Source organism: Amphibalanus amphitrite, unplaced genomic scaffold (genome assembly GCF_019059575.1).
Source record: "Amphibalanus amphitrite isolate SeventyFive unplaced genomic scaffold, NRLGWU_Aamphi_draft 001384F_arrow, whole genome shotgun sequence".
Lineage (NCBI taxonomy): Eukaryota > Metazoa > Arthropoda > Thecostraca > Balanomorpha > Balanidae > Amphibalanus > Amphibalanus amphitrite.
In genome coordinates, this window is record NW_024882877.1 from 22,143 (window position 1) to 42,135 (window position 19,993).

The 19,993-nt window shown below is 54.9% G+C and overlaps 2 protein-coding genes across 2 annotated transcripts in view; one reads left to right on the forward strand and one right to left on the reverse strand.

Moving 5' to 3' along the window:
- Nucleotides 1-395: 395 nt before the first annotated feature.
- On the forward strand, nucleotides 396-17,726 carry LOC122372670 (serine/arginine repetitive matrix protein 2-like). The gene is made up of 11 exons (XM_043350182.1): nucleotides 396-573; nucleotides 5,256-5,344; nucleotides 7,184-7,336; nucleotides 7,656-7,790; nucleotides 7,978-8,073; nucleotides 8,439-8,627; nucleotides 8,873-9,732; nucleotides 9,969-10,640; nucleotides 11,171-11,433; nucleotides 12,154-13,340; nucleotides 13,890-17,726. The coding sequence occupies exons 1-11, from the start codon at nucleotides 567-569 to the stop codon at nucleotides 16,770-16,772; spliced, it is 6,534 nt and encodes a 2,177-aa protein (XP_043206117.1). The 5' UTR covers nucleotides 396-566; the 3' UTR covers nucleotides 16,773-17,726.
- Nucleotides 17,641-19,993, reverse strand: part of LOC122372671 (protein O-mannosyl-transferase TMTC2-like) — a 59,743-nt gene continuing 57,390 nt past the window's right edge. The window contains exons 9-11 of the mRNA XM_043350183.1: nucleotides 18,947-19,125; nucleotides 18,444-18,551; nucleotides 17,641-18,146 (exon numbers count right to left, since the gene is read on the reverse strand). Coding sequence (XP_043206118.1) covers nucleotides 18,075-18,146; nucleotides 18,444-18,551; nucleotides 18,947-19,125 — 359 coding nt within the window. The 3' untranslated portion in view covers nucleotides 17,641-18,074. The remainder of the gene's footprint in view (nucleotides 18,147-18,443; nucleotides 18,552-18,946; nucleotides 19,126-19,993) is intronic.

The window sequence follows — 19,993 nt, forward strand, 5'->3', positions numbered from 1 at the left end:
CCTTGGTTTTTGCCTGATGCACTTTAATGCACTTTAGTGATTGAAATTTTCACTTTTGTTTGCGAACAATTCAGTAGGCATGTGAATGGATTTTTTAAGCTTTTCAAAACAAAATTCTCACATTTCTTACAAAAATATGCACATTTTTAGAAATATTAAAAGCAAGTCTTTATGTTACGTTTTTGAAGCCTGTTTCTAAAAAGAAGGCGGAATTTCAGTTTTATATCGATGCTGCGTCATAGTCACGCAAGATTATAATGATTTGAAAATATTTCATTTTCAAAATAAGTTAAATCGCCAATTCCGGGAAAGTAAACATTTGTTGGACTCATTCAACCTGTTTCAAATGTTGAGAGGTGGATAATGTTAGTAAAATCGATAGAAAAATTGATGGCGCTGAAGTTCCCGGATGCAACCGAATTCGGCAGTGTTGGTTCGTGTCCGTGTTTATGGTGGCCTGCGCCGCAATTTTTCGTGATAAATGTAATAAGCGGGATTTATTCGGCTTCCTTTTTTAGCAAGTTATACATCATGAACATCAAAGAACTAGACCTCTACTGAATCTCATGGAAGGTCAGTTCTTTCTGGCCGCACCAGCATATGCGAATGGCGCGCCCGTGTTGTGGTCGATGGCGTGTCGTGTCTTCCCGCTTATTTTCAGACAGTTACGCATGTTAGCAGTTAACCTGCAGTTTTATCACCACATGTCTATATGGTTAGTTGAATTGTAAACAGCCAATATCATACTTATTTCAGCATGCGCCACCTGTCTGTACCTACTCTTACCATTATAATTAGGCACAGCACTCACAATTTTGGTGACCTAATTAACATTGGCCATTTTATTTATATACTTCTTTTACAAGCTTTACTTGAATGGTTTAGTGAGTGACTCCACATCTGAGTAACTGATGAAGTATGACTACGTTGATACAGAGCGATCACTTCGGCTGCTTAGCAGCTTAGGTAGGTACCTACCCGCACTTTTCACCCTCAAGAATTACTGGCTTTGGCCCCTCACTTGCCAGTTATTAGCTGGTTTGTTCAATCATCCAAACAGAAATATCAATACATAGGTGAACATAAGTATGGATAGTTGCCTTTTCAATGACTGACCCAGTGGCATGTATCTTTGTGACACTGTAAATGGGCATAATGTATGTGATAGGTGTTTGTGTGGCCATTCTGCTAGCATTCTTGTGTTCTGAATCTTGATTAGCAGGTCCATGTGTCATTTATAATTATTCTCACTTGCCCTTAAAGGCCAATTACAGTAATTTGAGCTCTATAGATGACAGGTGAAACTAAGTTATTACTTATTGATAAATCTGACACTCGTCACTCAGTGTTAGTCCTCATCCATTCGATAAGCTATCTTTCAGCCAAAAGGCAAGGATAGGTTTTCCCAGGCAGTCTAGTATCTCAGCAACTTTTCTGTTCAACTAAAGGCGATGAGTTAGTGGCTGTGTGCTCATAGAGTCTCAGTCTACAACTAGATCTAGCAGGATTTCATTGTTTTTTAAGGCAATTAATGTATGAGCCAGATTAGTCTGGCTGTACTGGTACCTAGTTCTTTGACTTGATGCTTGTGCTGTATTACCTACTTTATATGGCCTTATGCACTTCAGGATTGACTTGATCATTGTGGGAAAGCTTCCTGCTCAGGATTTTCTTATGATATTTGATAGGAAGTGTTAATACATAAGGCTACTGTATAATTAAAACATAAATTTGTATGTATTTTCTCCATGATCTACACTCCACCTTTTGTCCTTCCTATTTATCATGAAGGCATTATCTTAAGAAAAGCCTCAGAAATATTTTAAGGAGGATTATTTAATTACTATCAGGGAGCCATGTGATCAATGCTGCTATGATAACACTCAAGATCACCAAAATGCATATCCCACAGATCATGCCACAAACAATAATTATCAGTTGATGTTGGCACCAATTTCTAGCTAAGTTGCATTGTGCTAGCAACAGCGTTACAGAATTACCTTTACTTTTGGGGAAATCCAGAGGAATATATTTATCTACATCACTGGAAGGAAGGAATAGTTATTATTGCAAGGCATAGTTGGTAGCAAAGTTTTGTCACTTATATCAATTTTAGAAGGTGTGATAATGGTATTTTGACCTCATGATGCAGATAAACATGATAAATGTAGCTTTATCACCAGGAGCTGTTGATACATACCTAATGTCAAATAGGCACCTTCATTTCTTTTATATTCATGCATACATTCTAACTGCGACACTTTTGCTTGTCAGTTGTCAGGGTACAATGGTTCATTAGAACATGTCTAGAACATGTTAAGTTCATGACATTTGATATTGCAGTTAATCATCATTCACCAGAAATGACCAAAATAATTCCATCCGCGGTGCCCTTAGCTCATGTGGATGTCGCCGCTGACGGAACTGTGCTTCCGATGCGGCGCCCGAAAACTGGCCGGCGCGTCTTCAGCCCAATCCTTCTGCGGTCGTCAGTGTCGATCTGTCGTATATGGCCATTCCATTATGAACGGGAGCGCTCCGATGGCGGTCCGTTTTTGCCCGTGGCGCCCCGCTGTGAGGCGATGGCCCGGCTGTGTCACAGGAGGTCGGACGGCACTCCTTTGGATGGTCAGCCGGCGGAGGATCGACTCTGTTTGATTACCGACCTACGAAGGTCGTTCTTGGCTATCGACCGTGCTCGAGTCGAAACGGAGGATTCCGAGGTGATAACGTGCCGACGGCCGATTCATTCGGCAGCTGTGTGCAAAAGAAGCACTCGGGTAACTTGCAGCATGACAGGTCGATTTAGCGATTGTGTTTTGTAACCAATGTTTATTTTAAGGGCTCTGCAGCGAGCAATTTTGATGGTTCAGCTGAAACCATTGGTCTGGCTAAAATAAGTATCTGTAGGCACCCGATACTCTTCCTTCATGGAAACTAATTGCTAGTAATTAACGTTCTGCTGACTGATCAACTTTGTTTTATTTTGTTTGATAATTACTAATGCCATCGTTCGTATTTGCGCAGCTTGTGGATGCCACTACGCCACTACTGTCAGAGGATTAAGCCTGGAAGTCGCTTGTCAGACACACTCAGTTCATTCATATTTACTGCTTTTCACACATTGAGCAACGTTATCCAGCATATTGTCTTTATTCCACGCTAGTGCAGTGGTTGATTGTCGAAAATCTAAGCTGTTGTTTGAACATTTCACCTCCCTATTTATTTGTCTTGATAGTATCGGGTTGCGTTCATGTTGCGTGCATCGCAGGACCGTAGCAACTTGCAGCCTACAAAACTGGTGCACAAACCCATATCCGGCGACTACATCCGGTGGGATGCTGCCCCGGGCCAGCTTTAAGGTCCGTTTCAACTCTGAGACGCACGCTCCAGCTGCGTCGCTCGCATGGTAGTGATGCAAACCTCGCCCTTGCCTCCGAAGGTGCGCAGAAGGTGGGGCTTTAGAGGGCGGGCGCTGTGTCCATGAGCTGAGCCAAAGTTCCATGAGCCGAGTCCCTGGCTCTTGAGATGAGCCCCTTGCTCATGAGCTTAGTTTCTGGCTCAAGAGCCGAGTCCCTGGCTCATGAGCTGGGCATGGTCAATGAGCCATGGTCAATTGGCATTGCGTTATGAGTACCTACGTCGATTGGTCTGGTGCGGTTGGAGTCCGACGAAGCCTTGCGGCGAAAAGTTTGGCTTCACAAGGATCATTTATCCACTGCCGCCAAAACAAGGTTACGCACCGGAAGGGAGGGCATGAGCTGCTACGCAAAGTATCAACATGTCTGGGCGGTTGATAGCGTGGAAATTAGCACACTATGCTGAAATTGCTGATGGACGATCGAACGGCGCTAATTTTAAACTAACATGCCTGGTTGATGCCTACTCGTATGATCTCACCATTCATTTACAGTTGATAATCGCGCTGAAAGCAAGCAGTAGCTGAAGTAGGCAATCGATAGTACAAAAGACGTAACAAAGCGCTATGACTGCACCCCCAATAAGCTCCGTGCGTGCTCTCGTTCCGGCACTGTTCCGGGCTGTCCGGCCCCGGCAGGGTCCCGCGGCGCCGGTGGCCGCGCGCCGTGCACCGTTATCTCGCTGTGCGGCGCTGTGAGAGGCACCTCAGCTGGGCTCGTGCCGCCGCACCGGCCCCGCCCCTCTCCTCCCTACCTTCCCCTCCCTCCGGCCACACGCGGCGGAGACGGGCACCTGCGGCCGACGACGGCCCAGGTGTGCCCGCCGAGCGGCCGGGCGGCGGCGACTGTCTCTCCGTGGGATTGAGGGCGGTAGAGTAGCGCCGATGACGCGCGATTTACGCCCGTAGCCCGGCCCCGCGGGCGACTTTGGCTGTCGTGCCAGTACCGGACGCCGCCGGAACGACGGAACTGCGAGCGCTTCCGGTCAGGGCCCCGGGCGGCCGAGTGTGGGGAGGGGAAGGGGCGGGGGAACTGTTTGCTAGCGTGTGTAGCGTGAGGGGATCGTGTTGTCTGGGTTTTAGGGCAAATGAGTAAATTAAAGCGGCGACGAAGCGCTACAAGTGACACACCAGCTTCCGGTTACACTATTTTCACCTGAAGTATAAAGCCGACTTGAAACAATCGATCGATAGCTTCATGCAGCCTTCATGCTTTTACAGCTAAGGGTAAACTGCGTTGACATGTCACGTCCTGCCCGCTTCCTGTCTGTGACCTTTGACCCCGACTACGCCCGAGACACTTCGGATACCGCCCGGGGCTCCGCCGCGCTCCGTCCTGATTGGCTGTTGCGGGACGGTGGGCGGGGCGTCGTACGCTCATGGGCTCGGCTGTGCGTGGCAACAGGAAACACCTGCGGGCTACCGGGACGGGATGGGCGCTGACATGCGTGTTTTCGCGGCGCAGGGTGGATGGTTGCCTGCATTGGCGGTGAAAGATTCATCGGATGGAAATAATTAAGTAGCGGAGTTGAAGTGAGCTTTGGGACATTTTCAGTAATGTAATGAAAATTGATGAAAAGTGTTGAATTGCGTTAGTGCGTCTTACTAACTTCAGTCCCTAATTTACTGGCGAAATCTTTTTCCTTTGCCATGACGCATCAGTTCGCAAGAGTTGAACGTTCCATTTTTCCCCTCGGTCGACTGTTTTGCTAAAGACTAAAGATTGTTTGCTGTAAGCAAGCGTTTATTAAATACTTGTTGTCGCCCTGTATGTGTGCTCTAGGAAGTTATGTTTATGAGAATGGTTGTCTTGACGCATTTTCTCTGTTCTTTTCAGATCTCCAAACGTGGTGGGAGATTCCGAGTATTGCCCATTTTTGTTCCTTGTTTCGGGCAGCTTTCAACCTCCTTGATTTTGATATAGAGGTAAGTTTATGATCACTAATCGCTATTGATTTATCATGTTGGCGCGAGTCAGCTTGTCAGGATGGCTAGTTTCCATACTTGTTGTATATACTTATTTTGTGTACCTACTTATTTTGTATGTACTTATTTGGTGTACTTATTTTGTGCGATTAGACTCGTAAGGCACCTAAGGGTGTGTGATGGTAGGGACATTTATTATTATTACAGTTATTTATTACACTATGGTAGGGATTTGCACAGGTGATCTGACCAACTGCTTGGTGGGGTCTGCCGTTCCTTCGCCATTAACCCTCGCCCGTATTGGTGTTTTACCAGCCGCGAACGTATAAGAGGTCCGTTGGACCCCCCCCCCCCCCCCCATGCCGTTTGGCCGCTGATCGAGCTAGAGCTATGCGGAAAAAACGAGCGTGTTGCCCATGACGAGAGGAAGCTGATGCTACCCAATTTTAAGGTCCTAGGCCATTCGTTGACCTTCCAGGTCAGGTCAATGACCCAAAAGTCGGGGAAAATCGGGACCTGTCAGAACTTCGTGAAATGTGGCTGTATGGGATTATTCGGGGTACCTGACCACGAATATCATATAAGTTTTGATTACAGATGCTGTATTTAGGCCCGGTTGGATCAGGTCAGGTCAGGTCAACCAGTAGGTGTCCTGCTGGGTATTCGTAGTAGGAGTCAACCGCCTCTGACAGCTTCGTAACGTGTTCCGAAGGCACCAAAAGTACTTCGTCAATGTTCAAATGGTTGCTATATTCGAATTCAGCTACAAAAGCTAGCGTAGAAACATGTAAAACTCGTCAAAGTAAACCGAAAAGGCCAATGACTTGACCTGACCTTCAGGAGACCTTGACACCCACCCTAATGCATGGAACCAACATATCACATGTTTGAACGCTTGAAACCACGAAAAGACTGCAAACGCGCGCGAGCCGACATACGCCGCATCGCGATTCCGGCCAAACATGGTCTCGAGATATAGAGTCATAGGTCAAAGGTCATTTGGGTCAGGGACAGGGTCATGAAATTTTCAGGGTATGTGTAAAATTGATAAGGTCGAGGTTACTGAAAGTTTCGTCGTGATCAGCCGTTTTTTATGCGAGTTATTCGCTAAAAACTGAGGGGGTCAGTTTACCCCCCCCCCCCCTATACGGGCGAGGGTTAACACCCCTCACGCCGCGCCGTCCCATTAGAAGCAGACTCCCTGTGCTTCTAATAGGACGGCGTCGTAAAACAATTAGGCTTCACTTTTGCACGATGTGTCGTGATCTCTTTTCTTATGCGTATGCATAGTGGCGTTGATGCAATTGTATCATTCATGATAGAAATTCTTGGCATTTTCGTGGCCGTGAATTTCTAGGATCGTCTTTGTTATGTAATGGCACCTGGCGAAGTCACTATGTAGTAAAACTTTACTTCATTATTCAGCAAAGTTGACGAGCGCACGAATGCCCTTTCCAAAATCCGTTTTAATTTGGCGCGGCGCTCAGCCATGTGTCCCGTCCCGACTTTCCAAGACGGAGTCGCTCTTAATTGTCTGGTGCGGTCTTTAGATTGTACGTCCATTAACGGTAGCGTTGTTTGGTCGGCATGGCATGGCAAACAGCGGTGCTGTTCAAACTAATGTAATGTCACAGTGCTGAGACCAGTGACAAGACAACATGCGATTTCATATAGAAATGTTATGTACTTTTAACCGCTATCGAAATTCTACGTTCATTGAATATCTTCCGTTCTAAAGTCCCGTTTTCTCTGGTGTAACTGACGGTGAATTCTGGCCGCGATTTGCCGTCGACATTTCCCATGCACGTCATCCCACTGAACGGGTCCGTGCGCCGCCAGGACTTGGAGCAGGGCCTGTTGGCGGAGCGAGACGAGTCGCCGCTGCTGCAGCAGCTGCTGGTGCGCCTGCTGCAGGGATGCCTCCCAGAGTATGACGTCTCCGTGCACAACTGGCAGTACTACCTGAGGCGACTGCTCAAGTTCAAGTGCTTGGTGAGTTACCCAGATCAGCTGCGGTGGTCAATTCGTGTCGGTGGCGCTCGATCAATCGATAGGCTTTTATACACGGATTTGCTTATTTATTTTGCACGAAAATAGTATCAGTGGCTGCTAATTTGGGTATTTACTCATAAGTAGCGTCCCGTTTGTTGTGCTATTTCGCCATTTCATGCAAATTGAACGGCAATAATGCATCCCACGGACAGTCAGTTGTGGAACTATAATTGCTTCTGAGAGCTGATGATGACACAGAACACCGATGGCGTCCCGTGAGGTCGTCCCCTGACGAGTTTTTGTGTGGTGTGTGTTCCAGGAGGATCCCACCATCGCCAACCCGCTGGGTGAGACGGGCGACTTTTATGATCTGTCGCTGCGAACACGCGTCACCGTTCTCCAGCTGCTGTGCGACCTGCGTTTGGAGGCAGAGGACGTGATCGACCTTCTCAAGGTGGGCGGAGACCCGGAGAGTCCTGGTGAAGCTGGGGGATTATTCCGATTGGGAGGGTTCAGTGGGCTGTGGGTGAAATTAGTTTTTGGTTTTTGTCAAGCTGTGGATGCTTAGATCGCCTAGTGTGATCTACTCAACATATTGGTTGTCTCATTCGCTTTGTCTCACTGTGTTCTTTTGTTCTCAGAACCTTGAGGCGGACAGCCTGCGAGTCGAGCCCTTGGGTCACGACGACTGCGGTGCCACCTATTGGTATTTTTATGGAACTCGCCTCTATAAAGAGGTAAGTGTGATATTGCAGGAGTTCTGCCCTTACTCATGCAGCATGCTTGTCATGATGACGATGCAAACATAGACGACTGGACTAAGATAACCTCAATTTTTGTGGTTGTTACCTAAAGCATCGTGCTGTTGCTAAGTTTCTGTGAGAAATAAGTTCTCCATAATTTGCTTTGAATTTTCATTTACATGCTTCTTCGAACCTACTGGGACGTAAGCTTTATAATTTACTCCATTCAGTAACCGACTTTTGACATGCGTCCGATGAAGGAATGTTATCTCATTAATCTCTGGTTATTTCTATTTCCCCGTTATTTGTACGAAAAGCAGCGTGTCACGCAGCGACACCACTCTCTCCACCGTCTGCAGAGCGGCGGGGACGAGAGCGCCGGCCGGCCGGGCTGGCAGTGCGTCTGTGTGTCGGCCGATGACTGGCGCGCGCTGGCAGACTCGTACAGCGGCTCCCGGTCGCCGCTCGAGCTCGAACTCTACCACACTCTGAAGGAGGACTTCCTGCCGGAGATACCGCGGCTCTTCGCGCAGAAACAGAAACTGCAGGCGAGTTTGAGAGGCGGACGGAGGTTGTTGTGAGCAGAGCAGGCTCCTGAGGCTGCAAAGTACTTAATGGTGCGCTGAAGGTTCGTTATCAATCAGTGATACATAGTCGGTTTTTATGGTACGGAGGGCTGCGAATGGGTCTCACGTCTCAACTATTGTAGCTACCTACTGTTCGTGTACTCTGGTTTGATATATTTATACGTTCTTGACATTGTACATCTAACGCGTTTATGTTCCACCAACAGAAGAAGCGCCAGCTGGAGATGGGCCCGCGACGGCAGTCGTCTCGAGGAAGGACGGCCGACCCCGCCTCGCCCGAGTCGGCGCCGTCGCCCACGCCGCCGCCGGCCGCCCCCGCCCCCGCCCCGCCGGTCACGCTGGCCCAGAAGGCCGGCAAGGGCATCCGTAAGGGCAAGGACTCGCTGGCAGAGTCGCCCCGCAGGGAGAAAGCTGACGTCAAAAAGCCGCCCGCGTCGCCATCCGTCTCGAAACGAGATAGGAATGAGATTAAAGAATCCTCGGGGTCGGCGAAGAAGGATAAAGATTCAAAGAAAGCTGCAGCTAAATTAAAAGAAGATGTTAAAAAGGCACCCGTCTCAGCATCGCCAAAGCGAGATAAGCCCTCTGCAAAGAAGGCAAAGAAAGAGGACATGGACGACAGCAATGATGCGGTGGATATTAAATCCTCAGCTGCTTCTAAGAAGCAAGATAAATCTGAGGCAAAGAAGCCAGTTGCACCGGACAAGCCTGTGCCTAACAAGAAGCATGATAAGTCTGCGAAACGAGACAAGAGCGACTCAAAGAAGCCCGCGGTGCCATCTCCAAAGCAGTCGAAGGGGGACTCCCGACGGCCGTCTCTGGTCAGCCAGGCGTCTCTGGACTCCTCCCTGTCAGACGCGGTGACCCCGACCGCCCCCGCTGCCGCCGCGGCGCGGCCGGCATCAGGGAGCAAACGGTCGCGGCCCGACCAGCCGGAGAAGCCCAAGAAGCGGCCCAAGGAGGAGATGGTGGAGGTGGACTCTGAGGAGGAGAGGGAGGCAGAGCGGGTGCGGCGCGACAAGGAGAGAGCCGAGCTGGAGATGGCAGAGCGGGAGAAGGAAGAGGCGTGAGTACACGGGACGGTGGGAGTGGGGGAGGGGGATGATAGATACGTCATCAGCGGTAGTGGTAAATGTAATTATGCCCATCTGTCGTATTCGACGCTCCCTAAAATCTCCAAACCAGCAGTATTGTAATGTTACATCAGTTTGTTGTCGTGCGGTTGTTGATTAATTAACTTTATGTCCATATGATTCTTGTTCTAATAACCCCGGTATCTGACCCGGCCTGGTCCTGTTTCAGCTTCATCCGTCGCGCGATCGCCATGATCGAGGCGCGCGAGGTGGGCGCTGCCGGCGGGGACCGGCGCCGCGGCCGGGACTCGCGTCGACGCTCCACCAGCAGCGGCGGAGGGGGCAGCGCCGCCGGCGGACAGAAGATCACCTCGGACCGGCGCCGTGCGCGACGGAAAGAGCCGCGGGCGCCGCCGCCCGCGCCCGCCCCGGCGCCGGAGCCGCCGCCCGCGCCTGTGAGACCGCCCGTGCCCACCAAAGCGTCGCGAAAGTACATCAGTGACAGTCTGTCTGAGAGTGAGAGTGCAAAGGAGAACAAACTGGTGCGTCCGCCGCCGCCCCCGATGTCCGACTCTGATGAGTCGGACGCTCCGACGCCGGTGAAGTCGGCGGCGCGGAAGGCGAGCCGGCCGCGCAAACAGCCGCAGAAGAAGAAGCCGGCCGGGTCCGACTCAGACGGGGAGGACGACCGACGGCCGCCGCGCGACCCGCTGCGGGACGACTCCAACGCGGCGGCGGCGGCCGGCGGCGAGCGTCGTTTCGTGGGCCGGCGCACCAACAACTCTCTTGGCTCGCTGACGGAGCCGCTGTCGGCGCTGCCGGAGCCGGAGTCGGAGGAGGCGCCGGCCAGCAGCGCTCCGCCGCCCACCCCCGCCACCGGGAAGATACGCAGCTCGGCCAGGTGAGATGCGGGGAGATCGGAGGAAGCAACCTAGGCCCTGGGGGAGATATGGACAAGCTGAGAGGGAGATCGTAGAGACAGGTGTTGGCTGTATAGGTGGGGTGAGATATCGAGTTGGTGAGATAATGAGATGTGGACGAGCTGGTAGGGAGGTCGGGGAGATAGTGTAAAATGGGTAGCCTCAGCGTGGGATATCGACGAGTCGTGAATGAGATCGGGGACTGAGGTATGGGAGTTATGGCACGATGGGTGAAATTGAGGCGAGGCCTGTTTAGTGATGCAAGTATGTGAACCTCCAGCCCACTGAATCGATATGTTTTCGTTGATATTGAATATTTGTGGTTACTTGCGGACAATCTCGGATGCGACGCATTTCGCCCATGGCTACCCGACTTGTTCCGTTGCGTTTCCATCCCGCTTTGCTTGTTAACATCTCGCTCTACAGTCTTATGGCACATGTTTTGCTAGTCCTATCTACCACCACACGCCACCCGTGGCTGACCGCCCTTCCACCCTTCCCGTCCCGTCAGCGTGCTACACACGGACGAGGAGCTGCGCGTGGGCATGTACAAGGCGCTGGAGGCGGTCAAGGCGCACGAGGAGGCCTGGCCGTTCCTGGACCCGGTCGAGGAGGAGTACGCGCCCAATTACTACGCCGTCATCCGGCGGCCGATGGACCTCAACAAGCTGGAGAGCAGGCTCGACGCTGGCGTCTACCAGACGCGCGAGGCGTTCGAGGCCGACTTCAAGCTGATCGTGGACAACTGCAAACTGTACAACGGCCTGGAGAACGGTGAGGCGAATGGTGTGGGGCGTGATTTTATTGAGGTTAGGGAATGTATGTTTTGCTAATGGGTTTGTACAAGTTAAGTTTTGCGTGTTTGGTGGGATTAAACTAGCCTCAGTCCCGCCTGCCATGCCTTTTCGACAGGATCGGTGACTGCTTTGGGGACTGGTTTGTGGGATTCTTAGTCTTGTTCTGTGTGAGAGTGTTTTATATGACTCCTTATACTTTGTATATTTTGCTTTGACGCAGAAGTTGAAGGATGCCAATGCGAACGCGTGTATCTCTAGCCCATCAGTCCATTATGTTGCCTGGTGAATTCCTGTCTCCTTGTTGAAGGCTGAGAAGTTTTCCTCTCAAGGTCCTGCCTAAAAGCCTTCATCTTGCGAATGTCCTCCATTCTCCTACGTTCAAGTAAGTCCACTATCTCCAGATATATGACAAGATTTGTAGCATGTATTGTCATATGAAAATGTGTTACCTGGTGTGTTGGTGCATTTTATTTTTCGTAAGAGCTGTTCAGCTTTCCATGCCTGCATCTAGGCGCATTTAGCGAATAACTGGCAGATTATTGCTGTTTAGAAATTCAAGAAGGCGAATTACGGATGAAAATGTCACGATATGTTTGTTGTAAATGCGTTGACGTTGACTATCCCAATGTCAGTAGACTAGCCGCCACCGTCCGGTCTCAGCCGTCCCGCTGACAGCGCCGCCCCTCTCCCGTTGCAGAGTACACGGAGATGGTGGTGAACATTGAGCGCGAGTTCCGCAAGGCCGTCCACAAGTACCTGGATATTGAGGAGGAGGATGGCGAGGAGATACTTATCGACGTCTCCCAGGTGCAGTCCAAGCAGAGGCGCAACTCGCGCTCGCCACGACCGGCCACCTTCGCCGTCGGCAAGAAACGGGGCCGGAAACCCAAGGCGGCGGCCGGAGACGGCGTAGGCAAGGGCCGCGGAAGGAAGAAGAAGCAGCAGATGTTTATTGATTACAGTGATGATGAGCTGCTGAGCTCTCCGCGGTCCAAGCCGCCGACGGCAGAGGATACCGAGAGGCTGTTTGATGACCTGTTAAAGACCACCTCGTCGCCGCCGCGCGTCTCTACACCGCCGAGAGCGGCTGAGGATCTGTCAAAGAAGAAGAAAAAGAGCAAGAGTCGTCCGCCGCCGGTGCCCGAGCCTGAGCCGGAGCCGGCTGAACCGCCGCCAGAGAAGGTCAAAAAGCCGGCCAAGGCTGCCAAGCGCGGCAGCAGCGGAGGCGCGGCGGCCGCCAAACGGGCGGCCGAGCGGCAGCAGTCCAAGCCGATAGACAGCGACGTCTCTGATATGGACGACGACTCGTTCCATGACGGTCTGGCCGAGATGAGCTCTCGGCGGCGGGCGGGCCGCACCGCCGCGCCCCCGCCGCCCGCGGCCCCGGCGCCGCCCCCGTCTCCCCCGCCGCCCCCGCCGCCGCCGGCCGCCGCTGAGTCGGACGACGACGATGATGATGATGATAGCGAGAGCGGCTCGCCGAAGAAAATCATCGCCCAGGGTCGCATCTTCGCATCTAAAATGAGACGGAAGAAGGCCGCCGAGCGGCAAACTGCCCCTGCTAAACCGACGCCGCCCAAACCGCCCACGCCCAAGGCGGCGGCGCCCAAACCGTCGTCCCCCAAAGTGGCGCCGCCCCCGCCCAAGCCGGCCCGCCAGCCGTCGCCGGAGAAACAGCAGGCCAAGAGGGAGCGGAGTCGACATCGGTCTGATTCCGAGGAGCCCGACCGGCCGGGGACCAAGAACAAGGACAAGGGTAGCAAGCGGTCGAGATCGCAGAGCAAGGACAAGAAGGACAGTAAGCGGAAGAAGAGGAAAACGCACGGGAAGGAGAAGAGGAGTCACTCGCAGGCCAGCCCGGAGAAGGATGAAGATGAATTACTGGTGAGTACACGATCGATGCGGCTTAGTAGTAATTGGCTCGCTGCTCTAATTGACAGCTCAGTGGTAATTAGAGTCAATTAGTAGTGATGTGCATGTCGCGTCGGCGTGCGGCCGCTTGGGGTCAGGGGAGGATCGGATCACCAGGGGACCCTGAACGAGTAGCAGCTTTGGCGTGTCGTTTCATAGTCTTTTTTTTTACCCTACCATAGTGTAATGTTTAATGTAGATTATTAGGTCTGGCTCTGGAATGGGTTTAAAGTGAGACGACGCCTTATTGTTATTGCTTCAAGTCTCGGTGAAATGCTTATAGCGCTAACCATAACTGATAGGATTAGACGTGCCAGCTAGTCTGTTCTCTGAATATCATGATTTATCGATGCTACACCTTTCTGGCGGATCTTGTCGAGCCTGAGAGGTACCCAGCGCCCTCTGTTTTGACCGTCGACTGCGCCAAACACAGCGTGTTCCACTCCCTGTCCTACATGCTGAGTTCTCCTATCCCCCTGCTGTGGAGTCCCGTCGCTGAACCCCTCTTTCTCCGTGTTTCAGGCACCAGCCAGTCCCCGCCCGGCCACGTCTCCGTCGCCGGCCCGCTCGCCGCCGCCGCGGAGCGCCGAGCCGGAGCTGGACGATGACGAGTACGCCACGCTGCCCGAGCCACTGCCCGAGAGGCGCCGCTCCGAGTCTGGCTCCGACGCCGAGGACGAGCTCAAACCCAAGGAGAAACGCCGAGACCGCATCCGGCCGCAGGACATCATGCGACAGAAGAACGCATCGATGAAGGAGAGTTCTGACAGCAAACAGGCCAGCAAGCCGAAACCGTTGTTCAACAGTAGATCCATCTCCAAAGAGGAGAACGCGAAATTAGGCGAGTTGATATCGCGGGTGCGTGAGTCGCGCGGTGGCGGTGCCACGCTGCTGTCCAATGGGCCTGGGCTGACGATGGGGAAGGTGCTGGGAGGGCTCTCGGACAGGGACAAGTCGGGAGAGGAGGTCTGGGAGGAGCTGGTTGGTAAGCGGCTGAAGGCAGAGCCGACGCTGCCGTCCCGACGGCGCAGTGCCGAAGATGACGAACCACTCCGGCTCATCGCCGAGCCGGAGGAGGGCCAGGAGCTTCCCGTGCTGAAGAAGACGGCCACGCCCAACCTGCGCGCGTGGTTCACCGCGTTCCGCTCCAAGAAGGACGCCGAGCCCACACCGCCGCCGACTCCGGCCCCCAAGGTGAAGAAGCCGCCTCCGACACCGCAGCGGGAGGAGACCAAGACGGTGAAGCCGCCGGCGACTCCCTCGGCGGCGTCCTCTTCGCCGAAGGAGGCAACAAAGAAGACGGAGGCGACGAAGGACTCCGTCAAGGAGAAATCCCCTCCGGCCTCGCTGGCGTCGCCGGGGGCGTCTGCCTCGGCGTCCGCCGCCCGCGAGGAGCCTCCCAAGTCGGACTCGCCGTCGACGAGCAGTTGGAAGGCGCGCGCGGGCTCCCCACAGCCGCCCGGCCCGCCGCCCGATTTCCAGTATGATGACGATGAGTTGGAGAAGGCTCGTCTCCAGGTGAAGGCCCGCGAGGCGCAGCGACTGGAGAGCGAGAAGCGCCGGCTCGAGTCTGCCAACTCGCAGTCCCCGGCGCACCCGGACGCCAAGTCGCCGTTCTACCAGACCAGCTCAGAGAGTGAGAAGTCACCCATGACGCCTGGTTACGGCGGCATCGTCTCGCCGGCGATGGACTATCAAAAATCGCCGGCGTTCTCTCCCAAACAGCCGCCGACGGCTCCGTTCTCGGACGCGACCAAGTACAACGGCGGCGTGAAGCCCGGCTTCTACCAGGATATGACACAGAAGACGGCCAGTCCGGACAAGTCGCCGTACCGCCGGCCGGGATCCGTGGCCAGTACCCACTCTCCGGCGTCGGTGGCGGGCAGTCCCGCCTACCAGCCCAACAGCCCGCAGGTGGGACCGGCCGCCGCCGCCGCCTTCTCCGGATACTACGGCGGCGCGCACAAGGAGCTGGGGGCCAGCGCGGCGGCCAAGTCGGCCGGCCAGCTCATGTCGCCGCCGAGCCGGCCGGCCGGCCCGGGCCGCGTGGCGCCCACTCTGCCCAGCCCGGACCCGGCGGCTCTGCTGCACGGCCGAACGACCGCCGACGATAAGCCCGGCTTCCCGTTCAAGAAGCGTGTGCAGGCCGACCTGGCGCTGGGCGGCGGTCAGGTGTACCAGCCGCAGTCTGCCGCCGCGCAGACACCCTACCAGCAGAACCAGCAGCCCACCCAGCAGCAGGCGCACAGCAAGTCGCAGCTGCCGACCGCCGCCGCCTACCAGCAGCTGCCCGGGAACCTGGGCAACATCTCACAGCTGGTGACACGGTTACCGCAGCAGCAGCAGCAGCACCAACAGCAGCAGCAGGAGGCTCGGGAGAAGCAGGAGGCGGTAGCGGCAGCTGCCGCTGCGGCGCAGAAGGAAGCAGCGGCGGCGGCTGAGGCGGCGGCCGCCCGGCAGCTGCTGCAGCGGCAGAAGGGCCAGCAGCTGGAGGCGCAGGTGCGGCTGATCCAGGAGCAGAAGCAGAAGCAGCAGAAACAGATGGCCGGCGAGCGGCAGCAGGCCGAGAAGCAGCAGCAGCAGGCCAGCAAGGCTGTCGAGCAGCTGCAGCAGCAGCAGCAGGCCGTCTCCACCGCCGGCATGTCGCCCAACAGCTGGAGCGCCAACTCCGTCTCCTACTTCAAACAGATGGCCAGTCCGCATATGCAGCTTTACCACCAGCAGCAGACGATGAAGGCGTTCCAGCAGCACCAGCAGCAGCAGCAGCAACAACAGCAGGAACAGCAGCAACAGCAGCAGCCGCAGCCCCAGGCGCACCAGCACCAGACGCAGCCGCAGCAGCAGCAGCAGGGCGGCGCCGACGGCGGCGGGAAGGCCTCGGGCGGCGGGAAGACGCCGGCCGTCACCACCAGCTCGTCATCGGGTCTGAACCTGGGCGGTCTGGGCGGCCTGGTGCCCGGCGCCGGCTACAACCCGCTGCTGTCGTCCAGCTTCCAGGCGTCGCTGGGCGGCGGCACGTACCCGTACCTGGGTCTGGGCCAGTCGCGCTCGCCGCAGCCGGCGCACCAGAACTTCAACCAGGCGCACGCGTCGCTGTCGCAGATGGGCGGCCAGGCGCGCGCGGCGGCCGGCTCTCCGCACAGCTCGCAGGCCTCCTCGCTGCTGACGCCGTCGCCGTTCGGTGCGGCGGCGCGCGGCCACCCGCTGAGCTCGGAGACCATGTACCAGCAGTACTACCGGCAGCAGGAGGAGCTGCTGCTGCACCACCAGGCCGGCGCCGCCATGGCCATGGCCATGGGCGCGGCGGCCGGCGGCTATCCGCCCGGCTACCCGCACCTCTCGTCGCTGCGCCAGGCGCCCGGCTTCCAGCCGCCGGGGGGCGTGTCGCGCTCGCCGTTCTTCTAGCGCCGCTGCCCGGCCTGGCCGGCGCCGTACAACTACCTGTGATACACCGCGTCGTCGTCGCCGCCGTCGTCGTCGTTTTCGTCGTTTTTATTTGTGTCCACTGTTGGTTCGCGGAGTGCCGCGAGCGTGTCATAATCAGGTTCGGCCACTCGTCGGGGGCGAGGCGCGATGATTTATCCAGGGAGGCTCTATGGGCGCAGTGAGCGGGTCTTCCCTGTCCCAAGTGCGTTGTGCATACATATAGTGTTTAGCAGAAGACGTGTGGAGCTTGTATATTGGTGGAAGCGTTTATGTGTGTGTCTGTGTGCGCGTGTGCGCAGAAGAACCAGTAGTTTGGTATGTGGTCCGTGTTGTCCGCCCGGTTGTTTTAGATCAGTATTGAGCTGTTTTACCGGCGCACGATTCTGTTCGGTTGGGTAGTGTGGACCGGCGCGCCTCTGCCGGTCGCCGGAGGCACTCACTCGCGGTTCACGCGCGTGCACCGACCATGTTTAAAACCGACTTGACTCATGAGTGCGTGCGATCATCCCCATTGAGCGGTGTGAGTGGGGCGGCGGCCGGGCGCGCGCTGCCGGCCGGCCGGCCGCCGGTCGGTCTGTCCGCACGGGTAGATCTCATTGTCCCTGCCGGCGGCGACTCCGCGCAGAGCCTCCACCGCCACCGTGTACATATGCGGCCGATATATGCAACTGACAAAACTGTGCCGTCGTCAAGAGGTTTTTTACGATGTTATGTACGCATATAAAGCCAATATGTGTAGAGGCCATTTGTTTTTGTCGTGGCGGAGCCCGAGCGCGGTGCACTCGTCTCGCGTTGTTTTAGTGTTTTGTTCGGCGCGACGCGCGTTCAAGCCTGTGGCTCCTCTCTGTTCTCAGTCAGACGTTTATTACATCTAGCATCACAGTTGGTTGCACATTCGCTATATGTTTTCGCAATAAAATCTCGCTACATGCCGTCAGTGCACTCCACGACTCTAGCCTACCACACGCCGGGTATTGCCCAACAATTGCGTCCGCCGCGTAACACATCTTTGGTCGAATATCGAGGGCGGCCCGTCCACCGTGCGGTCCGGCGCCGCCCTCTGCACCGGCGGCCGCCCAGTCGCGAATAAATAACGCCCCACACGAGCGGCCCAGTGGTCCTATGACGTCACAGGTCCAAAGGCAGCATCACAGTACCGTCCGCCGGCGCGGCGGGCAATCACAGGTCGGGGCGTCGCTCGGCCCCGCTCCCCACTCTCCCCTGTGGCGGCCGAGGCGTTCTCCGCCCCTCTCGCCACTCCACTGACGGAGACTGCCCCTCTCATCGGCGCGTTCTGCCCTTCTTGCCGCCGGGCAGCAGGTGTCTTAGTTTCTGCAGATTCGTCTTGGTGATCTGTGGAGGACAGAGAAACGGTCAGCTCAGACAGATCGATGACGTGAGACGAAAACACTCAAAAGAATAAAAGAGCGTATTGACTATATGGTCAAACTGGCCTCTGGTATGTTCCCGATACCTACAATCGCGCATTTCCGTGATGGTGGATAGCAAGAACAGCTGAAAAAGCTGCATAAAGCTTTCAAGTCTGGATGCTGAGGGGCGTAATTAATCCATTCGATCCCCAGCTTAAGATCTGGGTACGTCAATTGAGGCCCTGTTGGCTGTTGCCTTCGTTTTCCGTCCTTCAGTTACCTGGTCATCTGGTTTGATGCGCAGCGCCTCAAGGTACGACTGTTCAGCCTCGGCCAGCTTCCCGTTGACGTGCAGCATCGCTCCCAGGTTCATATGACTGGTGGCCTCCTGAGGGAGTGGGGGAACGCTGTCAGAACGCGGCATCGAGGGGCACCTCTAGTCATACGGGATCACTGGCGAGAGGGCTCCATGAGTCAGCCCAGCAGACACGCGGTGGATGGATTGGGAACAGCTGGGTATGTCACATGAGTAGGCGGAAATAGTTCACGTAGGTACTCGGGAGCTGCTGATTCAGCGTACAGCTCATGCCTACTCGTATTACTTCTTATAAAAAAAAAGAGGACAAGTCACCTGGACAAGTGCGACTCCGACCTCAGGTTATTCCCCAGCCCAGTGACTACTGCCGGGTGGCCTGCCCTGTGTGGATGGACAAGCCGTGAGCGTTCCGCCCGAATCCACCCCCTTTCCCTCCATCGTTGCCTCCGACGTGCTTCTTCTCTTACATTGGGCCGGAGCCGGACGGCGATCCGGTAGTAGTGTTCGGCCTCCTCGTTGCGCGCCGCCTGGCGGAGAATGTTGGCAGCGTTGAACACCATCTCGTACTCGTGCGGCGCCAGTTCGGCCGCCCGCCGGTAGATGGCAGCAGCCTGCGTCAGCCGCTCCCCGTCCGCCAGGTGCTGGCCTGTGAATGAAAAAAGGAGATATTTAGCTTACATGTTCGGAATTAAAGCGAGTCGGGGATTCACTCCACATCATGAGTTCAGCATTAGGCGGGGACCTGGGGAAGCTACACTGTCGAGCTGGCCGGAAGGTTACCTCACGTCGAGCCGGAAGGCTACCTCAGCAGCAATAAGCAAGCGGGCGCCCTTGCTAGGGCGGGTGTAACCGTAAGCCTGGCCTCAGGCGTCCCATCAGCCCAGCCAAGCATCAAATAAGTCTTCTTCCATTATCAGGACATGACCAACCCTTCCTTGTAGTCACCCACTGGTGTGAGCCCAACCACAGGGTGCTCGCCCAGACCAATGTCTCCCCGAATTCCTATCATCCTTCCGGCCCTGAAATGGTCTTGTCAGACCGAAAGAGCATACATAACCCAACAAAACAAACAAAAAAGTTATCCCCTCCCCAAGCCACGGATGACCGTAAGCAGTAAGGACGACTTAGTCGCTTGCTCATTGGAAAGGGTGAATAAAACTAAATAACTAACATGAAACATTTACATCCGGCCGTCGACAAAGCTGTCGTAAACCCGTTCGGAGCTCGTGTATTCTGACATTCAAATACGTTTTAGGCAAACACATTTTAAAACTGAGTCAAAAGTTTGGCCGTTTGGATATCGGGCAGTATCGTCTGGCGTTTTTCGCCCGGAGGGAGTGACATCAGTCGTGCCTACCGCAACAGGCAGTTGCATGACTGACAGCCCGACACGATAGCTGAATTCGGTGACGGTGAGCGGCAGACGCCCTTTCGGTCGATTGAGAGGGAGGGCAAAGTGGTCGGTCGCTCGAAGCACTGAAGCCGGAATACCATCTTTGGTTCAGTCGGTCGCT

Coding starts and splice junctions, on each gene's coding strand:
- LOC122372670 (XM_043350182.1), top strand. Junction 7,337..7,655: donor TGCTCAAGTTCAAGTGCTTG/GTGAGTTACCCA, acceptor TGTGTGTTCCAG/GAGGATCCCACCATCGCCAA. Junction 9,733..9,968: donor GAGCGGGAGAAGGAAGAGGC/GTGAGTACACGG, acceptor GTCCTGTTTCAG/CTTCATCCGTCGCGCGATCG.